Consider the following 20,858-nt stretch of genomic DNA (forward strand, 5'->3'; position numbering starts at 1 on the left):
TGTGTTTTGGTACCATTTGCAAGAAATCATTGCCAAATCCAATATTATGAAGCTTTTCCCCTATATTTTCTTCTAAGAGTTATATATTTTAGCTCTTATGTTTAAATCTTTGATCCACTCTGAGTTAATTTTTGTATATAATATAAGAGAAGGGTCCAATATAATTTTGGGGGGTTTATCCTACTTGCAATTCATTGAACTTCTTGGGTTTGCAGATTCATATATTTTATCAAATTTGGGAACATTTTGACCATTATTTAAATAATGTTTCTGCCCCTTTCTCTCTTTCTCTTTCTGGAACTTCCACAATGCATATATTAATCTGTTTCATAGAGCCCCACAAGTCTCTTAAGCTCTGTTCATTTTTAAAATTTTTTTGTTTTTTTTCTCCTCAGACTCAATAATTTCAATTGTTTTGTCTTTAAATTCATTGATTCTTTCTTCTGCCTCCTCAAATTTCATGCTAAACCCATCTAGTAAAAATTTCAATTCGGTTGTATTTTTTAGTTTCCAAATTTCTGCTTGGTTCCTTCTTACAATTTCTATCTTTCTGCTGATATTCTCGTTTTGTCCATTTATCATTTACCTGGTTTCTTTTAGTCCTTTGTGCTTTTGCTTAACTCTGAGAATATTTAAGAAAGCTCTTTTAAAGTCTTTGTCTAGTAAATCCAATGTCAAGGACAGAACCTGAAGATTTATATTGTTCCTCTGAACAGACATGTTTTCCTTTTCTTTTTTGTATGTCTTATAATTTTTTGTCAAAAATTGGGCATTTGAAAAAAAAATAGCCACCTCTCTCCATTCTTGCAAACTGGCTCTGTGCTGAATTAGTGCTTCACTGACTGGCTGGGTATATTCTGAGCTTAGGGATCAGCCTGAGGTGGAAGCTTAAGGGCCTCTCAGGTCTTTTCTAAGAATGCCTCTAGCCTGGGGTTGTATGTGGCTTTCTCAATTCCCCCATATACATGGCTGTTTTCAAATGTCTTACTATCCCAAAGAGTCTCATTCCAGCTTCTCTTCAGGGCCTTAGATGTCCTACTGTATGTCCTCACCTATCATCTCTTTTTGTCCCAGGTGTCTGTGTGTATATAGTCTTCTTGGAGTTTTCACATGCAGTGCCTGCTGCTTTTCCCTTAGCCTGAGATCTAAGTTCAATGAGACAAAGGCCAGTTTTTTAGGAAGCCCCCAGGTAGGTTAGAATGAGGCCAATACAATCTACTCTGCAATCTTCATTTCAAAGGAGATAACTAGGAATAGGGCTGCTGTGTCTTCCAAATGATGACTGTGCTGAGCTGAAGAGGGGGTAGGGAAAAAGTAATTAAAATGCCATGAAGTTTCCTAATAGTTTCCTAATTTTCTACATTTTTTTACGGTGAAATTTTTCTTCACAGGGCATTCACTTGGTTACTGTAGGTCTTTGGCTATTTTCCAGAGCTACTATAAGACTGGTTCAGCTAGTTTCTTGGTTTTTGATATTTTGTGGAACAAGGCCTTGAAGCTTCCTAGTCTGCTGATTTACTGATATCATTCCCTTGAGGAACTTTTGTGTAGTTAAAACAATCACTTAAAAAAAATCAAATGCAAACAACATATCAGGCAAAAAAAAATTTGCAATATATTTAGGTCAAAGTTAATTTCCATAATAGTCCAAAAAGCTCTTACAAATCAATAATAAAAATATACAAACCAAGTAGAAATTTGGACAAATAACAGAAACAGGTAAGAAAAAGAAATATAAGCATTTTTTGATGATGTTAAAGTGTACATTCAACTTTTATATAGGCCTTTTCTACATAAAATTAAAAATAAGCATTTTATAGGGACTGTAAACTCTATATTGGAGCTTTCTGAATTTTGTCAGGTTTATATATTTTATCTCCAAATCCTTTTCATAGTGAAACTTCCCCCTCCCCACACTCCTTCCACTTTTACTTCTCACTTTTTAAGGACGGTTCTCGTATTCTTATTATAAATCATCCCATAATACAGACAAAGCTTCCTCTTAGGCGATAAGAAATGTACTGAAATCAATGACCCAACCTTTCCAACCTGGGCCTTCTTTTGAACTTCTCTGGTTGATTCAGAATTTGCATTATACAATGGAGACCAATCTTCATAAGCATTAATTCTCACCAATGACCAGTTCCATATCATTAAGGTACGTTATTACAGGTATTGCCTTGTTTTTTGAAAGTTTGCATTAAGCTGCTTTGCTTTTATGAATGGCCTGTATTAGTACTTGTTTTCTCTAAGTGTAAGAAATCTGAAGAGGACTTTCGCTTTTATGATAAAAGGTGAAAAGTAAAAAATAGCATTCAGCTTCTGTTTTGCAGCAGTCATTACAGAGACGCATTCACCCCAAGCAGTGAGAGTGGCCCCTTAAAGCTCCTTACTTGAGAACTGCCCTCAGCATCTCAGTATCAAGCTGCGCCAGCTCTGAGCTGTGTCTGTGAGCATCTGTGCTTTATCTAAATTTATTTTGTGCTTCCATTAGCAAGACCTGTCCTTAGGTATCAGAAAAGCGTAAGAGTTTGTAAGGGTGTCACACTTCGTGTAAACCTGGATGTAATTAAGTGACCAATCATGGTGAACAAAATAAAGGCATTGTATGTGTGTTGAACGTGTCTATGTCCAGAGGAAAAAAAAATCTTGAAAGCTGCCAAAATGACTATTGGTTCTGCTAATAGTAAAGTGGTCTCTTTTATTTGGCATCCAGTAGTGGATAAAATGAAAAGTCTATTGATTAAGTGGATTGATGGGTGTACAAAGCATGAGGTTCCATTAAGTTCTCTTATACTAAAGAGAAATTCATCTGTCTTTTTAATAAGTAAAAGAACACTGTACCTACATTATTTCTACTTTATGCAGGTTGTGTATTTATTACATGCTTCCTGCTTTTACTATATGTTAGTGTTATTGTGGATTTTAGGTGTTTTTTGGTATGATTTGGTAGGTTATGGTTTGGGTCTGGGAACTTTTTCCATATTAAATTAATGATGATTTCTTCTTCTCTTTATGCCATTTTGGTTTATGAAAGGTTTCAAAGGAGCATTCTATTTTCCAATGGTAGGAGAAAGCTGTAGTTGCTTTTGATACTTTGAACTTCCTTGGGAGGTTGGGTCTATAATTTTATTTTTTATTTTAATAAATAAGTACCAAATTCAAGGCATAGGGTTTGAAGAGCCATTAGACGTATCATGAGAATGTCAATATTCACACTAACCCACTTCACAGATTGACTTAGAAAGTTATCACCACTTTTCAACTACCTTGTAAAATTACCAAAAAATTAAAAGATAAACAAAAGTTCAGATTAAATCAGACACTCTGTGTGTTAAATGTTGATTTCTTTTTCAGAGGGGAAGTTCATGTTCAGTCTTGCTCTGTAGACTAAGTGAGAGTAATAGAAAGGGCATCATTGTATTATTTCCTCTCTCGTTAATGTTCTTGCTGAGTTTGTGGGTTTATTGGGTTTAATTTAAACCGCCTGTAAATAACACAGGTGTGAGAAACTGTGTACCTTTACTTCAGAGAAAGAGTTCAGAAAGAAAAAAGAAATGCCTTCTAGAATTTCAGATGCTACAGAGCAAGACAATGTCCTTTCTGAGTAGTGCCTATGAAGGGAGACCCGTGAGCACTGTTTATCTAAATGCTCTGCAGTAAATTTAACTATCTAGGTTTATAATATTCTCATCACGTTATAAACTCATGAGACGTTTTAATGATGAAAAGATATAGTCTTACCTGGGCTTCCTGCTAACACTGGGAGGATTGGTTGTTCTGATCTCCGCGTTCCCATTGATAAAGGTTTATTTCCAAAATTCTTGAGAGTCGCTCTACATTAAACTTATGCACAATATTGACCCTTTAATATACCCAACGGCTAAGTCTGGGGCCCAGGAGGGGGCCTTTTACACCCTGGCACAAGTTTATTTCTTGCTCTTACTTCTGCAGCCAAGTCAAGCCAGTGACACGTTTCAGTGTCCCGGGCTGTTCATTACTCTACTGGACAGCGTAACGCGTTATGGCAGCTGGTGGTGTGTCGTTAGGCAACTCTCACCACACGAGGTTTCATTTCATTTTTCAGACTAAGGAGTTGGATTAGGTGATTGCTACAGTCCCTGCCACCTGTTATATTTCACTATAATATTTATATAGCTATAATATTATATCAGACAATAAAAAACGTGTTCATGTCTTGACAAACACATTCTTTTAACTAGTTGGAGTCAGTAAAGCGAATGGAAGACTGACGGTGAACCTGAACTGTCTCCGGGCACCCCTATGCGTTCCCAGCAGGCTCTCCCCCACCAGATCCTTCTCTGTTGTGAAACTCGGTCTCTTCTCCCATCAAAGGGTTAGTTTCTGCGCTTACTTCTCTTATAGTGCTGCCAAGAAAAGAAAATCAGATCAGAGAAATGGAAGTAATTGGTTTTGATAAGGAACTGAGGTTTTTAATTTCTGGCCCTCTGACCACACACGGTTCAGTTCTGCCAGTTTTGCATCAGCCCCAGGTAATAACAGAGGAATTCACTCTCAGTTAGGTACTCATTAACTTCTGAGTGTGGCCCTGCCCACACCGAGCGTTGAAGGCCGCCTCTTTCAACTTCCTCTCTTGCTAAATCTACGCCTCTTTCAGTGAAACCCAGGGGACTGCACCTGGAGAAGAAAAAAAGATGTTCTGAAGAAGCCGTTTAAAAGGCCTCTGAGTGCTGAGACTGGATTTTGTTTCCTCGGCCCTCCTTCGAGTGCTATCCAAGGCGGTTTTTTTGGTTTTTTTGAACTTCAGTTTCACTTTCCGGTTTGCAGCCAGCTTGCCGTATGTCCTCAATAAACGTGGCTGGATTTGGACGGATGACAACGGGAACGATCAGCTCTCCTCAGAGTATGCGAAGGTATAGATTTTAAACTCCTCTTGGGATAGGATCTCTCAGGTTGGGTGAAGCTAGAATGCTCGATGGTTTCAGCATTCTTTGCTCTTTCTTTGCTCTGGTGCTTGGAATCTGGCCGGATCACTCACCTAGGCACATGAAAGCAATGGCCGGGGCTGTAGGTGTGGGGAAAGTCTACCAAAGCTCAGAGTACAAATAACAGCAACAAGTTCTAAGTAACAGGATAAAACACTTTCTGCAGGAGTTTTAAAAACGTTTGTTTCCTTTGGAGAGTTCTGTACCTGGACAAGTACATTAGAGTAGTCACAGAAATCCTTTGCAACAGCCTTAAAAAGAATCACAACTTTGTTTTAAAGATACAAAGCCCTGTGAGCTTAAAGGAGCTGGTCTCCCTGTCTCAGCCTTCCTGGCTGGGAGGAGACAGGAGCTGGCTTTTCCTGGCAATGTGCTTGACAACGAGAATCTCTTTGGCAGCTCCCGGGAGTGAGAGCCTGGCTTTCTTTGGCCTAATCAAAGAAAATGGGTGAAGGCGTGTGAGAGGATCAGGGATTAGCATGGGCGGCTGTGGGTCAAGGGGAATGGAAACGGGGTCAGCCTTAGCTACGCCTAGTTGCAGGAGCGGCCTCCCAGCTTTACAGTGTGGTTTTGAGCCGGTTCGTGTCTGCCTGCAGTGCATCTGTATAAATTTAGGGAAAGACGTGTAAAGTTTACAAACCAAACTGGACAAGCCAAACTGTGGCTGGTGGTAGCTCTAAGCAGCCTGGCTCCGGGCCCTACACCCTCACTGTTGTGCAATGCTGGTGCCGGTTTCGCCAAAGAAATGTAGTTTCTGGTGTTTTTTTAACTTTCCTTGTTCCTATTATGTCTCCTTTAACAGCAATTTATTCCTGGCTCTCGCTTCATCGTCTAACTGTATTTTTGTTTGCTGGTTTGACTGAAGCACACTCTAGAATACCATTTTCATGTGGGGTACGTCGTTACAGATTTACTGAATCTCACATATCTCAAAATACCCTTCCTTATCTTTAATTGTTCAGCTGGAAATGAAATTTTAGGTTCAAAATAATTCCTCCTGAACATTTTGAAAGCTTATCTGTTTTTTTTCCTTGCGGCTGATGAAACATTTCATATCACCCAGGATCTTTCCTTTGGAAAAGCTGATGATAAGCTTTTCTGAGGTTTTAGAGAGCGCGCGCGTGTGCGTGAATGGCCACAATTCTGCCATTTCGTAAGTTCCTCTCTGGGCCTCTTCCCTGTGTCACTCATCCCGCCTGGCACCGGAGCCTTTCTCACCTGGTGGGTGTAGCTTCAGGCCCGGGAGTCCTTCGGTCCTTCAGGGACGTGCTTTCTAAGTGGATTTGTTCCTCTCGGTGCAGTCGGCCCTTGGTAGCCGCAGGTTCTGCATCTGTGGATTCAACCAACCGCAGACCAAAAATTTTAGGGAAAAAATGTCCCATTGTTGCTGACCTGTTCTGTGTACTTCGGTTTATGATGGGTGCATCTGTGCTGAACATGGACAGACTTTCTTTTCTTGTTGTTTCCTAACCAATATGGTATAACAGCTGTTTCCATAGCATTTATATTATTTCAGGTATTTCAGCAACTCGCAGGTGATTTAAAACGTATGGGAGGATGCCCATAGGTTATATGCCAATACTGTGCCGTTTTCTATAAGGGACTTGAGCATCTGTGGATTTTGGTATCATGGGGGGCCTGGAGCCAATCCATTGATACCGAGGGACAATTGTAATTCTATCTCTATCTATATAGCCCTTCCAGAAAAGGTAAAAGTCACCTAGACAAAGAGCAGAACATATTGCAGGAACTGCACCTGTGCTTTTGCAACAGAAGCAGTACTCTTCTAGGGCTGGGAGGAGAGGGGCAGGGAGCTGGTCCCCGATTTCCAGAATGTATCATTTCCAGCCCCCCATTCTTCACGAACCTGAACAATTTGGTATGGGGCTTAGGCTGTGGTGTTTCTCATAGCCCATGTACATAAAATTGTGTGTACCTAGTGCCAGTATTATAAAGGCCATAAGATGGGAATGTGAATTTATAGAAGTTGATATTTTCCCATTTTTCTAAGAACTAGATTAGAATGAAAGTAAGACCACTATTTTTAAAAGGCATATTAGAATAATTCTAAATACTCAGACAAGTTCTGTTTTCCTAAAATAATCATCTAAAAGGATTTTACACTCTAAAATGTATCTGGAATTCTTCTTGTGTCATAACTTTTAGATCTTACGGAAAATCTATTAAAATATCATTATTATTGATCCGTCTCCATATACTTAGATACATTTGATTTTTAAAAAATATCTGAAAGTGGGACTAGGTATATGATCATACCAGAGAATACCACATCGGGTACAAATGCCACCAAGACAAGGTTGTAACTATATGTAGAGAAAAGAGTGGTTTTCTTGAGCCGAGTTTTAACTGCCCAGGGAAAGCTATTCATTCAACATATATTTATTCAATTCCGGCTATGTCCTAATCATCTTTCTAGGCACAGGCAACACAGCATAGAATAAAAACAACCATGTCCTCTCCTATTACTGCTTACATCTTAGTAAGGAGGGACAATTGAATAAATAATAAATAAAATTATTTTAGATAATTTCGATCAGCCATTACATGGCATAAGCAATCTAATAAAGGAGTTACAACACGGGAGGGTTTACGCTTCTGACGTCAAGGCTTACTATAAAGCTACAATAATTAAAACAGCATGGTTTTAATGATTAAACACAGTAATAACCATAACACAATCATTAAAAAGAAACAACTTAATGTATAAATGAGTGAACTATTTGAACATCGGGAAGACATACAAATGGACAACAAGCACGTAAGAAAACTGCTCCGTATCATCGCTCATCAGGGAAATGCAATTAGGTGAGGTGGGGAAGGGGCGGGGAAATGCCACAGTAGGTCCTGGCTGTCTCCCAGGGGACTGCTCACTTTCCCTGAGGCTCACCTGCCCAACAGCCACATAGGGAAGCCCCAGCCGTGTGCCCTAGAAGAGGAAGAATAAAGATCTCCACTATTTAAAGACACACACGAAACTTTTAGAGACCTTGAATTTTGTGAATGGTGTATTATTCAGTGCTTGAATTAATGAATTTCACTCTTTAGACCAAGTAGTAGGGTAGAATGCCCTACGGATGCCTCCTAACCTAAGACTTTCTTTTCATTCTTTAAAATGACATTGAAAAACTGAGCACCTTTAAAGGACTCGGGCCTCCTTAAATGAATGTCATGTGTAGTTCAGGCAAGATGCTGCTGGCTCCCCAGCCTGTGAACATATCTCGGGTCTGAAGTTCCCCACCTAACCCAGGATGGAGTTCAGAAGGGGCTTCTCTAGTCTTTCTAACCATCCATGAATTTCCTGGAATTTCAATTATTTTACATGCCCGGCTCCATCTTTTCCCTTCTTGTTTGATGGTGAGCTGTGATTGTCGTGAGATATGTTTCCTTTTGCATAGAGTTTTCTTTATAAAGTAAAAAAATTACAAAATAGGAAATCGTTATAGTTATCACTTTATAAATCATGGGTTATTATACTGATTAATAATAATAGTAATAACATTAAATACTGCTTTGTTCCAGATATCACAAGACTTACCTCTTTTAACCTTCATAACTACCTATGAAGGAGCTACTCTAATTCTCTCTACTTACAAGACGAGAAAATGAAGGCCGGAGAAATGAATTAACTTGCTACAGGCTACAAAGTGGAGGATCCAGTCTCAGAACTCAGAGGGTGTAATTCCAGGGTTTGTTCTCTTAATGACTGTGTTTCTCTAAGTCTTACTGATGCTGCAGTGAATGTTCATTTATATATCATAAAATTGTAAACGATCTCTATTAACTTTACAATTCATGAATTGATCTAGACCAAGTATGTCTGACTTACTATAGTTTTAGGATAAATGCTGATGTTTTATATCTTGACAATGTCATGCAATGTTATAGCCGATGGTTTCAGGAAATGCAAGGAGGAAAGAAGTGTGTAGAAAATACAAGGGTGAACATTTCCTGTATTACAAGGTAAATTACGAGTCAAGAGATTTTTGTTTAAAGCTGGTTGATCAATAGAGTTTTAAGTATTGTCTTTAAAATTATAAGGATAGAATAAATTAAATTAAAAATAACTAAAGGAAAATTGCGAAGACGATGATGAAATAGTGTAATTAAGTTCCTTTTCTTAATGGTGGGAAGAAAATACTTAAAGTCAGTGAATGAAGAAAGCGTAGCACAAGCATATTATTTAGGTGACCATGAGAACTAAAAATAGACACCATCAAGAAGCCACTGGGGTGGAGGTGAAGTGTGAAGAGGGAGTTTGTTTGTACTTTCTGTGCGGTTTGAATTATTTCCATATGATGTCCTTCTTGTATAATACGTACTTGTATATCATAAGAGTTATGGTAAAGAAATCATGCATAGTCACGTTCTGTTATATATTTTACAAAGAATATACCAATGCGTGTGAAAGCGTGCGTTATGAATGCTGCTTCTTGCTTCTTGCTGTTTCTTTCACGGGCAGAGTCATGAGCCGGAGCCTCCTGCGTCCTGTCGCCTGCTGTCTGGGCCTGTTGCCCCTCTGGCTTCTGTGCGCATCTTCCGCCAGCAGGTGTGCGGTTCGGCAGGAGGTCGCCGACTGCAGTCACCTGAGATTGACTCAAATACCCGATGACCTCCCGGCGAACGTAACAGTGTTGAATCTGACCCACAATCAACTCAGAAAACTACCACCTGCCAATTTTACAAGATACAGCCAACTTACTGTCTTGGATGGAGGATTCAACACCATCTCGAAACTGGAGCCAGAATTGTGCCAGAAACTCCCCTTGCTGGAAGTTTTGAACCTTCAACACAATGAGCTATCTCAACTGTCTGATAAAACCTTTACCTTCTGCCTGAATTTGACTGAACTCTGTCTTAGGTACAACTTAATCCATAAAATTCAAAATGATCCCTTTAAAAACCTGAAGGTAAGACGAAACTGTTTATTTCCGTATAGCAGATAAAAAATATGTTAAGTTTTCAAGTCAGGTATTCCTCCTTAGACTTAATATCTAGATATCTGGGTGACGAATGAACCCTGATTGGGGGGGTGGGGGTGAAGGGAGCCACACACAGATATTGCCATTAAGATGGGAGGTGTTTTCAAAAGAGAAAATGCCAACTTAAATGAGTTTCAATCTTAATTTTAAAGAACTCTGCCTCTCTTGCTTCCTCCCGTTAAAAATAGAACTTGTGTAGATGCAAGAGGTAGAGATCAGAGGGGAACCAGAACGTCCCATGAGGATCAGCAAAAACCTCTCAAAGCTGCTGATCTCGTATCTGAAAAAATGAGAAAAATATCAAGTCCAAATTCTGACTTAAATAAGGTTAACACATTGATACGCGACAAGTTGTTCAACCACAGGTTGCATCCTCTTGATTTTAGAAATCTCCTCACTTACTGCTTTTCCAATGACTACTTACCATTTTTCTTTAACTACTTTGCTTGAATTTTTAAGTCTGTGAAAAATGTACAGGGTGAGGCAAAAGTAGGTTTACAGTTTTTCCGTATAGAAAATAATACAATACTCAAAAAATAATTCCAGAATAAACTGCGTTTCACATACTCACAACTGTAAACCTACTTCTGCCCCACAGTGTATTTATTATTTCTAAATCTGAGACAATTATTAAGTGCTTTTCCTAAACCAAAGCCATTTTCGAAGCTCTTTGTTTTTTTCATTTTATGGACTTATAACCAACTGGTCATTTCTTGACTTCAGATGCCAAGGGTAACATACATATTTAAATATGCTTAGAAACATTTATAACATGATTTGCTTGGAAGCCATGTGACATTTCTTCTTGCATCTTCTTAGATTCTGATGTGGACAAAATGCCTTTAGACACAAAGACCTCAAAATCTAGTTGGAGTAATCATTGGGAAAATGTTATTATTATTTTAAAAACATAAATGAAAGTCTTGATCTCTTTAATAGACATGAGATTTTGCCCTAGCATATATCAACTTTGCCTTACCTTTTACTTGAATTGGAATCTTACATGTTCAAAAACAGCATAGGGTGAAAAAATATCCCATAACCCTGACAAAACAAACAAACAAAAATGAATATTCTCTACTAGCTATGATGCAAAATTCACATAGGTATCAGTCTCTCTCAGCATAAGAATCTTCTTAGGATTTCACAGATGACAAAGTTCTACTCCTAGTTTTTAAGAAAACATTTCTTCTTTTCTTGTTCTTTAGTTTCAAGCTGACGTATGACACTACCTGTTTGATAAGCCACGTGAATATTCCTTACATCATAAATAAATGTTTATTATAAATAAATAAGTAACTACATGCTTCCTATGGCTGTTCCTTATTCCATGAATAAGCAAGCTTAAGCCCTTTTATTTTGTTAAGAGAAATAAAATGATTCTTGATGTAAGAAACGAAATTCTTGCAACAATAATATTTTCAATCAAAACAAAGGTTTTTAGTACTCCTACTGTCATTTTTCTATAGAATTATAGAGAGGTGACATTTTGCTGTTATTTCTAAGGTTCACATACATTTAGAGGAACTATTTTTGATTGCAAGACTCTAACTTATACACGTATTTTCTCTCTCTCAGAATTTAATCAAATTAGATCTATCTCGTAATGGTTTATCGTCTACTAAATTAGGAACTCAGCTCCAACTGGAAAATCTCCAAGAGCTTCTATTATCGAATAATAAAATTCATGTACTAAGACGTGAAGAACTTGATTTCCTTGGCAATTCTTCTTTAAAAAAATTAGACTTGTCTTCAAATCAAATTAAAGAGGTAAGAAGTGAGGTAAAATTACTTTGTGTTCTACCTTTAAGTGTGAGTAGTCCCTAATTGTGTCGCGTGGATAGGAGTCTAAAAATCCCTGTAGATTTCCTAAATCCTTCACACTGACCGCTGGGCCTTTGCTGTCATCGTCACAAGAAAGGGAGTTGGGTAGCAATTAGGAGCTGGGGCTCCGCTGTCAAACCGACGTGGGTTAAAATCCTCCTTCCTTACAGACCAGTACTTTGACCTCGGGAAACGTAACCTCTCTGGGTCTTAGTTTCCTCACATATAAAATAGAAGCAATTCCATCTATCATAATAAATCTCTGAAAGAATTAATCCAGCATGGTGTTTAAGAGCACCGGCTTTAGAGTTGAGTTAGTTGCCTCCTTACCTGGGCTTTACCTCTTATTAATTGTGCAATCAGGTGAATTATTCAGGTTCTCTCTGCTCTGACTCCCCAGTGTTAAAGTGGGTGCGATAATAAATGTTACTCCACAGGGCTGTGTGTGAAAGACTGTTGCACAGTGTTGCGCATGTAAGTGCTCAGTAAAGAACTAGCATTAGATGATCATGAACCCTCCCTGTGATGGAGCACGCCCTAACTAAACCTTCTCTTTTGGGATCCATGACCTTCAATTTGTTAACTATTGTCACATACAGATGTGTCTGTATTTTATTCTCTCCAGGCTGAAAATAAGAATACTGGAAATCCTAAACTAAATCAGATTTTATGAAGCTATATTACTTTTCAGACATAAAAATAGACTGAGAGGTCAAGGAAGACCCCAGAAGGAGTGACACCTAAGTGAGACTGAGACGTGGATGCTGAGAAGTTAGCCTGTGGCCAGGGGAGGGGAGGGACTGGAGCAGGGCATGGGTGTTACAGGCCCAGAGTAAGGGGCTGTGTATCAGAGGGGTGGAAAGAGACCCCAGAGAAGGTGGTGAAAACGGAAGGGGGGTTGAGTAACGGATTGCGTTTAAGCTCTGCAAGGGTCATGCAAATTCGACCCTTTTGGTTATTAACGTGTTTTTGGTTATTAACCTCTTTTTCCCCTCCACCCTAGTTCTCCCCAGGGTGTTTTCATGCAATTGGAAAATTGTTTGGCCTCTCTCTGAACAACGCCCAGCTGGGCCCCAGTCTCACCGAGAACCTTTGTCTGGAATTGTCGAACACGCACATTCAGAATCTCTCCCTGAGCAACACCCAGCTGTCCAGGACGAGCAATGTGACCTTCGCTGGACTGAAGCAGACGAACCTCACCATGCTCGATCTTTCCTACAACAGCTTAAGTGTGATTGGCAATGATTCCTTTGCGTGGCTTTCTCACCTGGAGCGTCTCTCCCTGGAGTATAATAGTGTAGTGCGTTTGTTCCCTCGCTCCTTTTACGGGCTTTTCAATGTGAGATACCTGAATTTGAGACACTGTTTTACTAAACAAAGCCATTCCCTTGCTGTGCTTCCCAAGATTGATGATTTTTCCTTCCAGTGGCTAACACGTTTGGAGTATCTTAACTTGGACGACAACAACTTCCCAGGCACAAAAAGAGATACTTTCACGGGACTGGCACAGCTGCGGTACTTAAGTCTATCCAACTCCTTCAGCAGCTTGCAGACTTTAACGAACGAAACATTTGTGTCACTGGCTCACTCTCCTCTAGTCATGCTCAACCTCACCAAAAATAAAATCTCGAAAATAGAGAGTGGCGCTTTCTCTTGGCTTGGCCACCTGAAGGTACTTGACCTCGGCATTAATGAAATCGGGCAGGAACTCACAGGCGAGGAATGGCGAGGCCTAGGAAGCATTGCTGAAATCTACCTTTCCTACAACAAATACCTAGAACTGACCACCAACTCTTTTGCCTTGGTTCCGAGCCTTCAACAACTGATGCTCCGAAGGGTGGTCCTCAAAAACTTGGATAGCTCCCCTTCCCCTTTTCGCCCTCTTCGGAACTTGACCATCCTGGATCTGAGCAACAACAACATAGCCAACATAAACGATGAACTGTTGGAGGGCCTGGAGAAACTGGAAATTCTGGACATGCAGCACAACAACTTAGCCCGGCTCTGGAAATATGCAAATCCTGGTGGTCCCGTTCAATTCCTAAAGGGCCTTTCTCACCTCCACATCCTTAATTTAGAGTCTAACGGCTTTGACGAGATCCCAGCGGACGCCTTCAAAGACTTATTTCAGTTAAAGAGCATCAATTTAGGATTGAATAATTTAAACATACTTCCTTCATCTCTCTTTGACAATCAGGGGTCTCTCAAGTCATTGAGCCTTCAGAAGAATCTCATCACGACGGTTGAGAGGAGTGTTTTCGGGCCAGCTTTCAAGAACCTGAGTAGTTTAGATATGCGCTTCAATCCATTTGATTGCACGTGTGAAAGCATTGCCTGGTTTGTTAACTGGATCAACAGCACCCCTACCAACATCTCGGAGCTGTCCAGTCACTATCTCTGCAACACCCCACCTCAATATCATGGTTTCCCAGTGATGCTTTTTGATATCTCACCCTGCAAAGACAGTGCCCCCTTCGAGCTCCTTTTCATGATAAATACCAGCATCCTGTTGATTTTTGTCTTCACTGTGCTGATGATCCACTTTGAAGGCTGGAGGGTATCTTTTTATTGGAATGTTTTAGTGCATCGAGCTCTTGGTTTTAAAGAAATGGACAGGCAGCCAGAGCAGTTTGACTATGCAGCATATATAATTCATGCCTATGAAGACAGGGACTGGGTCTGGGAGAACTTCTCCCCCATGGAACAAGAGGATCAGACGCTCAGATTTTGCCTGGAAGAGAGGGATTTTCAGGCAGGTGTCCTTGAACTTGAAGCAATTGTTAACAGCATCAAAAGGAGCAGAAAAACTATTTTTGTTATAACACAGCATCTATTAAAAGATCCATTATGCAAAAGGTAGGTGAGCGTTGTGACATTTGAAGTGTATACTTGTTTTTTAGTTGAGCTTTTAAATGTTACCAACATTTTACTCACAACTCAAAGAATTTAAAAATAGAATTAAGAAAAAAATATAACCTGATTTTTAGTGACAGACTAAAGTAAATTCTAAGGGGGATTTCTAGATTTTAGAGTTTTTTGGCCATTAAAAACTATATATTGACATATAACTTAATTCGATTTTTTGTTTGTTTTTTTTACTTAGATTCAAGGTGCACCAGGCACTTCAGAAAGCTATTGAACAGAACCTGGACTCCATTATCTTGATCTTTCTTGAAGAGATTCCAGATTATAAACTGAACCATGCACTCTGTTTGCGAAGGGGAATGTTTAAATCTCACTGCATCTTGAACTGGCCAGTTCAGAAAGAACGGGAAAGTGCCTTCCATCACAAATTGCAAGTAGCACTTGGCTCCAGAAATTCAGTGCATTAAATTTATTTAAAGACTAAATTAACACAGGAGTAACTGTCCTAATTTTAAAAGTTTCGCAGTAAATTTATGTTTTAACTGAAAATAGTGTAAATCTGTTTATTTATATTTCATAGGTGAGAGTAGTCAATCACAAGTCTCTCTCTTCTATGGAATTCTATCTCCTTATTTCAGACTTTTTATTACCAGTTGACTTCATTTGATCCCAAAGAAACATATGGGAATATTCTCCATTAATGAATATACATAATTGGTTACTGAGGCCAATGAAAACTTAAGAAAGTTTTAAAATATTCCTCATTTAAATGAAGTAAATGTTCTGTGAGGGTTTGTAATAGTTATATTTGGGTTTTTTAGGGTGCACTCAGAGTAAAAAATAATTGTTTTAATGGGCACAATGGTATTTTAATTGTAAAATAGTAAAATATATACTGTACCTATATTTTTAAAAGTTTAATTACGGTATTTTTCCAGTTGAAAAGCTTGTATTTTAGTGGTGCCAATCCCAGTGTTGATTTTGTTAAATTTTAAATACCGTTTTAATATACAGACCCAAGCAGAAAGCATTTGCTAATGATTTTGGTTACTTAATAAAATAAGTGGCTCAATAAATACACAGATTTTCTTAATATTTGAATTTCTGCCATAGAAGATATTAGAAGAAATAATTCTCTTATTTAGAAGTGTTGCAGAAAGGCTTGCTTCCTGAACGTTAATTAGCAGATGGATTGGCTTTGTGGAAACAAAATATCGTCAGACGCAGGCGGTGGCCCTGGCCAATCACTTGGTCCCACTGGGATTCTTTGACTCATGATGTTGAAAATTATCATGATAAACAAAATCTGAAATATCCTCATGTAATTAGCGATGATGATCGTGGCACAGTACCTTCACATGGATTGCATTATTGCACCACAAAATAATACGCTATGTGCAGGTATTTCCTTACGATTATTTTGTTTTATTTTTGTTTTACAATAAAAAGCGTCTAATTTTTGGAAATAGACATGAATGGCTTTCTAAAATCTTTCTAGTTCTGGCATTCAAATATAAAAGAGAGTTGAGGTTATACAGCTGAGTTAACCTTGGTACTTAAAGCACTCATTCGTTGAATTTAGGGAGCGGAGATAGAGATGTGACATTTTGGAACTGTGATTTAAATATCAGTATTTTCAGGGCTAAATTCACAGAATCCTGGAAAAAGTAGTATCCGCTGACCTGCCGATGCCGAAAGAGCTGCTGCCTCCCGACCACATGAGCAAACGGAGGGCTCGGGTTCAGGTCCGCCTGGCCCAGGAACTCACGCGTCAGACATTTGCTTCATAACTACTTTGTTAGGATTTGTTTGGGCATCATAAAATAAAAGCCACAACTACATCTTCTCTCAGTGCACGTTGTAGTGTCCCAATGTTCTCATCTTCATTAAAATAGTTCTAAATAAATTATTATGAATTCTTCCATGTGCCATCCATCTGTGAAAAGCAGGGCAGGAAGTAACTTTGCCTTTACTGCTCAGGAGACAGGCAATCAAATGGCCGCAGCTTAAATGTATCTTTTAAAAGTTGCTTAATATTTAGGAGATCAGGAGACACAAGGGATGACCTGCTGAGCTGAATATGAGTAACGCTAATCAGAGCTGTGTGCCTTGCCTCGTGTTCGACTTACTCAGGAAGCATCTTCTGCGGGCTGGCCTTTGTAATTGTCCTCAGGAGAAGCCCGTGTCCCTTGGGTTCAAGACAGAAAGTGCAGGAAAGGATGCTTGTCTGCTTGAGTTAATTTCTACCCGTGGACTGACTTGCTTGGATGCCCTCAGGGTGCCATCATGTAGTCTTTTCACCCCAACTCCCTCTTCCTGTTTTGCACTTTCAAATCCAAAGCCAGCTGAATCAAGAACATTGAGTTTTAAATAAATCTAAGCATTTAGATTTTTAACTATAAATGACACCTTTTAGATTGTAATAAGTAGTAGATTCGATCAGTTTGGTAGTGAGGAGGAAGGATTCAATGCCATTTATTTTAACGATGTCTAATTGAAATGTCTACCTTAGATTATTTGTCAAATAGTACGTGATGGTGACCATTAGAAAATGTAAAGAGGCTCCAGACCAGGCGCTTAAAAAATAGTTCTTGCAATCTAAAGAGACCAAAAGTAGAGGAGTGGTCGTCTGGGCCCAGGGATGAGCATGGGGAGTAACTGCATGTGGGCACAAGAGATCTTTTGGGGGTGATGAAATGGTCTAAAATTGGATTGTGCTAATGACCGCGCAACTATGTGATTTACTCAAAATCACTGAATCATATACTTAAAACAGGCGAACTTTAGGGTGTGTGAATTATATATTAATAAAGCTGTTAAATTATTAGCATTCATGGAGCAGCTACATGTGCCTAGCCCTGTGCTAAACAGTACGGAGTACAAAGCAGATGAGACACATTGTAGAGAATCAGGCAACAGGAATTAGGTGGGAAGGGATCACCCGAGATGGACCTAAACAAGGAAAGCTTCCTGGGAGAGCATGAGACCTTGCGAAGGTGGGCAGGGTGTGGGGCGTGAGGGTGACAATGGCACCATGAACAGTGGGATGGAAGGAAGGGAGGGAGACGTGAACTTGGTGTTGGGGGATAGTAGGGATGCGGGACCATGTTGTGGAGATAATGGCAGAGACACTTAGACTTAAGGAGTCCGGTATTTTGAAATTGTAACTTCATGGGTTTCGACTGGCAAAACCAGAAATTATAATAAAATTCTCCCCTTGGATCTATGACTTAGATTCATGTGACAACTAGTTGCATAGAAGAGTGTGACTTACAACTTCATGGTCCAAACAGCCAGGCTTATTCTCACATAACAGAAGGGGATCTGAAGCACTTATTTTTCCTATACTGTTATAAATTTGCATTAAAATAACAAAGCCATCAAGTGATCATTAGTTATTAATTACACTAGGTAAACTGATATGTTAGTCAGTCTTAGCTCTTGGAACTCTTTAGCCTTGATCTGTCTTCCTGTCCAAGGGAGAAACTGGTTCTGTATGCGACTTTTCTCCCCACCAGTTTAGCAAATAACCCATTGTGTACATTGGGCAGGAGTCAGGGGCCTTTTCAATGATGGAACTTTCCCAGTTCTGGGCGAGAACTTCTGGGCAGCCGGTTTTGGATTCCTAGTTCCCTTTTATCCTAAGTTTGTTCCCCTAGGAAACAGACTTTGGGGTGTAGATTTGCATGCAGCAGGTTTAGGGGAGGGCTCTGATTTAAAAGGAGAGAAATAAGCTGGGTTGGGAAGAGAGAGAATGATGAAGTGTGATGTCATTGCAGTTGTACCTGAGGCCTTAACAGACCCCACAGGGAGCTCTGGAACCGGAATGGCCCTACAGAGTTGATAGGTGATCTTTTTATCTGCCTTCAACTGCTTTTCTTTCCTCTCTGTTCCCCCTGAATTATGCCCCAGAGTGGAGGCATGCATAGCAGAAAAACATAAACATTTAAAAATAAAACTCTTAAAAAATTATATTCTATCCTCAATTGATCCTTTTAGGCCCATACTTTACTGCAGAGTGACTAAACACTTGGGCAGTTTGTACTCAGGGCTCCTGGGTCTGTAAACGCCAGGTGCATTCTTTTGGAGAAAAGAGGTAGGAGAAGTCAGTGGGCCAGGTGGAGACGAGGCATCACTTCTTAACTTCGTTACACTTGGAGAACATTATACTTGGGAATACTATCAAAACAACACTGAGATGCCAGGAAATCCCTTATCTATTTAAGATGCAGCTGAGTGAGATATCTCACATATACTTTGCAAGATATGGATATCTATTCAAGTCCTTAGCCCATTTTTTATTATTAGTTTGTTTGTTTTTTGCTATTGAGTTGTAGGAGTTCCTTATGCATTTTGGAAATTAACCCCTATAAAGTTCTAGAACCAATTTTACATGTGGTAATGGTTGGGGGGGGGGTGGCATTTCCCCTACCACCAACCAATTCTCCAACACCAACTGGGTGTCTTACAATTCAACTTGAATCTTACATTATCTACCTGGAAATAGTGTCAGATCTTACAGGTTAAAGGCTCGGTCTTAAAAGACTGCTCCCCCCCTTCAGACGCCAGTCACAAGTCCAGGTTGTACTCTGTTCTTCTGATGGACCCTCTCTGGTTTGACTAATTTGCTAAAACAGCTCACAGAACTCAGAGAAACTTTTTACTCACTAGATTGCTGGTTTATTATAAAAGGATATAGCTCAGAAACAGCCAGATGGAAAAGATGCTTTGGACAGGTATGGGGAAAGAGCTCAGAGCAAGGAGATGGGGACAAGCTTAGGAAGGCAGGAATGTGCTCCTAATCCTTAAGGGAGGTTCACAGGAGAAAACCTGAGGCTAGGAAAATGCAAAGTGCTCTGAACCAAGGTCACAGGGAGCATCATTGTTGTCAAACGTGGGTGGGGCGCAGAGTAGGACGAGCTGTCTACATTCCAGGTCCTCTTGGGCAAATAATACCTTGGGACCTCCACGGAAAAGCAAAACATCCTGACAGTGAGCGAACAGAAAAGAGAGAAAGATCGTGAGTCTCTGACTACGCTGATAACTCACAGCACCTGTCCCAGGCCCAGCTTATTGTGGGCTTCCTGCTGTGAGCATCTCAAATCTCAGGCTCCTGTTAGCGAGGCTTTAATGGTCACTTGCCGCTGAGAGCACCTGGAAAGTCTCACGGGTCTGGTCTGGTTTTTTCCTCTGCACTGCATCTGCTCCCACACCCAGCACAGTCACGGTCTATTAACAATTCTGTCATCTAAAGCCGCTTTTTGATCGGTTTCAAATCCTTTTTGTGTTTTTCCCTTGGTAGAACCCACAGCCCTCAATCATTTATCAAAAAAACTAGCTTGAAGCTTTTGAGATTTTTAGCCTGTTTTGTTTTCTTTTATTGTGTTTATCTTTAAAAAAACAAGATATACTTATTGAAAACATTCAAATAGTACAAAAATGAGTAAGTGTGGTCATAAATGTAGCTATCATTTCCTTCCAGATCTTTTTTGGGTTGTTCAACGTAACCTGGCTACACATATAATAAAAACTAACATGTAATGAGAGCTGATCCTATGCCAGGCTCTTTTCCCTCCGTTCCAGCTGCCAAGCAGGTGTCAATTAATATGACTCTCCCACAGTTCCATTATTTGAGATAGAAACCATTAAGGAATAGAGAAAGGCCTGGGTATGGGTCAGTGGCAGAGACAATATGAACCTAGGGAGCCCAGCTCCAGAGGCCACCAGACTGTACTATCTTCATTGCGGTGCATAGCAAATATTTGTCCAATCAACAAAGGAATTTCATTGTTCAAAGGTTTTAAATTTTTATAATCAAATGTGACTGTATTTTTCTGTATAGGTCTGGCCTTGGCATCATGCTAAGTGAGGCCATTTAAATTCTTAAACAGATTAATTACTTGGGTTATTTACTTTAACTTCCAGGTTTCCAAAACATACCATTTCTTCATAGCAACATTGTCATAGCTTCTTAATACTTTCTCAATGATGTACCCAAGAGTTACTGTACACAGTAGAAAATCAGTTCTTCAAATTGTTCATTAGCTGATATTAATTTTATCACACAAAGCATTGCTCTGACATTTCTAATAAGGTCTATCTAAAAGTAATACGGTCACAGTTAGAAACTGTGATTCACTGCATTTACTTTCATTTCCTTATTGTGCCTGAGCCAGATGCTATGACACATCACCCAGGGCTA

At 39.5% G+C, this 20,858-nt stretch overlaps 1 protein-coding gene across 4 annotated transcripts; it reads left to right on the plus strand.

Annotated features, from left to right (window-relative positions):
* The first annotated feature begins 4,724 nt into the window (after positions 1–4,724).
* Positions 4,725–15,615, plus strand: TLR3 (toll like receptor 3). Of its 4 annotated transcripts, XM_087814097.1 has the most exons (7): positions 4,725–4,895; positions 5,770–5,861; positions 8,508–8,674; positions 9,448–9,895; positions 11,546–11,737; positions 12,795–14,647; positions 14,895–15,615. In XM_087814097.1, exons 4-7 carry the CDS (start codon positions 9,452–9,454, stop codon positions 15,121–15,123), a joined length of 2,718 nt encoding a protein of 905 aa, XP_087670223.1. In that variant the 5' UTR covers positions 4,725–4,895; positions 5,770–5,861; positions 8,508–8,674; positions 9,448–9,451; the 3' UTR covers positions 15,124–15,615. The 4 variants fall into 4 exon arrangements, with proteins under 4 accessions (XP_087670223.1, XP_087670220.1, XP_087670222.1 ...); XM_087814094.1 differs by lacking the exon at positions 5,770–5,861; XM_087814096.1 differs by lacking the exon at positions 4,725–4,895 and having other exon boundaries at positions 5,694–5,861.
* The last annotated feature ends 5,243 nt before the right edge of the window (positions 15,616–20,858 follow it).

Source organism: Miniopterus natalensis, chromosome 2 (genome assembly GCF_054644295.1).
Source record: "Miniopterus natalensis isolate mMinNat1 chromosome 2, mMinNat1.hap1, whole genome shotgun sequence".
Classification (NCBI taxonomy): domain Eukaryota; kingdom Metazoa; phylum Chordata; class Mammalia; order Chiroptera; family Miniopteridae; genus Miniopterus; species Miniopterus natalensis.

What these genes read in the sequence shown, in the direction of transcription:
- TLR3 (XM_087814097.1), top strand. Translation starts at nt 9,452, where the DNA reads ATGAGCCGGAGCCTCCTGCGTCCTGTCGCCTGCTGTCTGGGCCTGTTG. An exon ending in ATCCCTTTAAAAACCTGAAG is followed by an intron (nt 9,896 to 11,545) that starts GTAAGACGAAAC and finishes TCTCTCTCTCAG; the next exon opens with AATTTAATCAAATTAGATCT. An exon ending in CTTCAAATCAAATTAAAGAG is followed by an intron (nt 11,738 to 12,794) that starts GTAAGAAGTGAG and finishes CCTCCACCCTAG; the next exon opens with TTCTCCCCAGGGTGTTTTCA.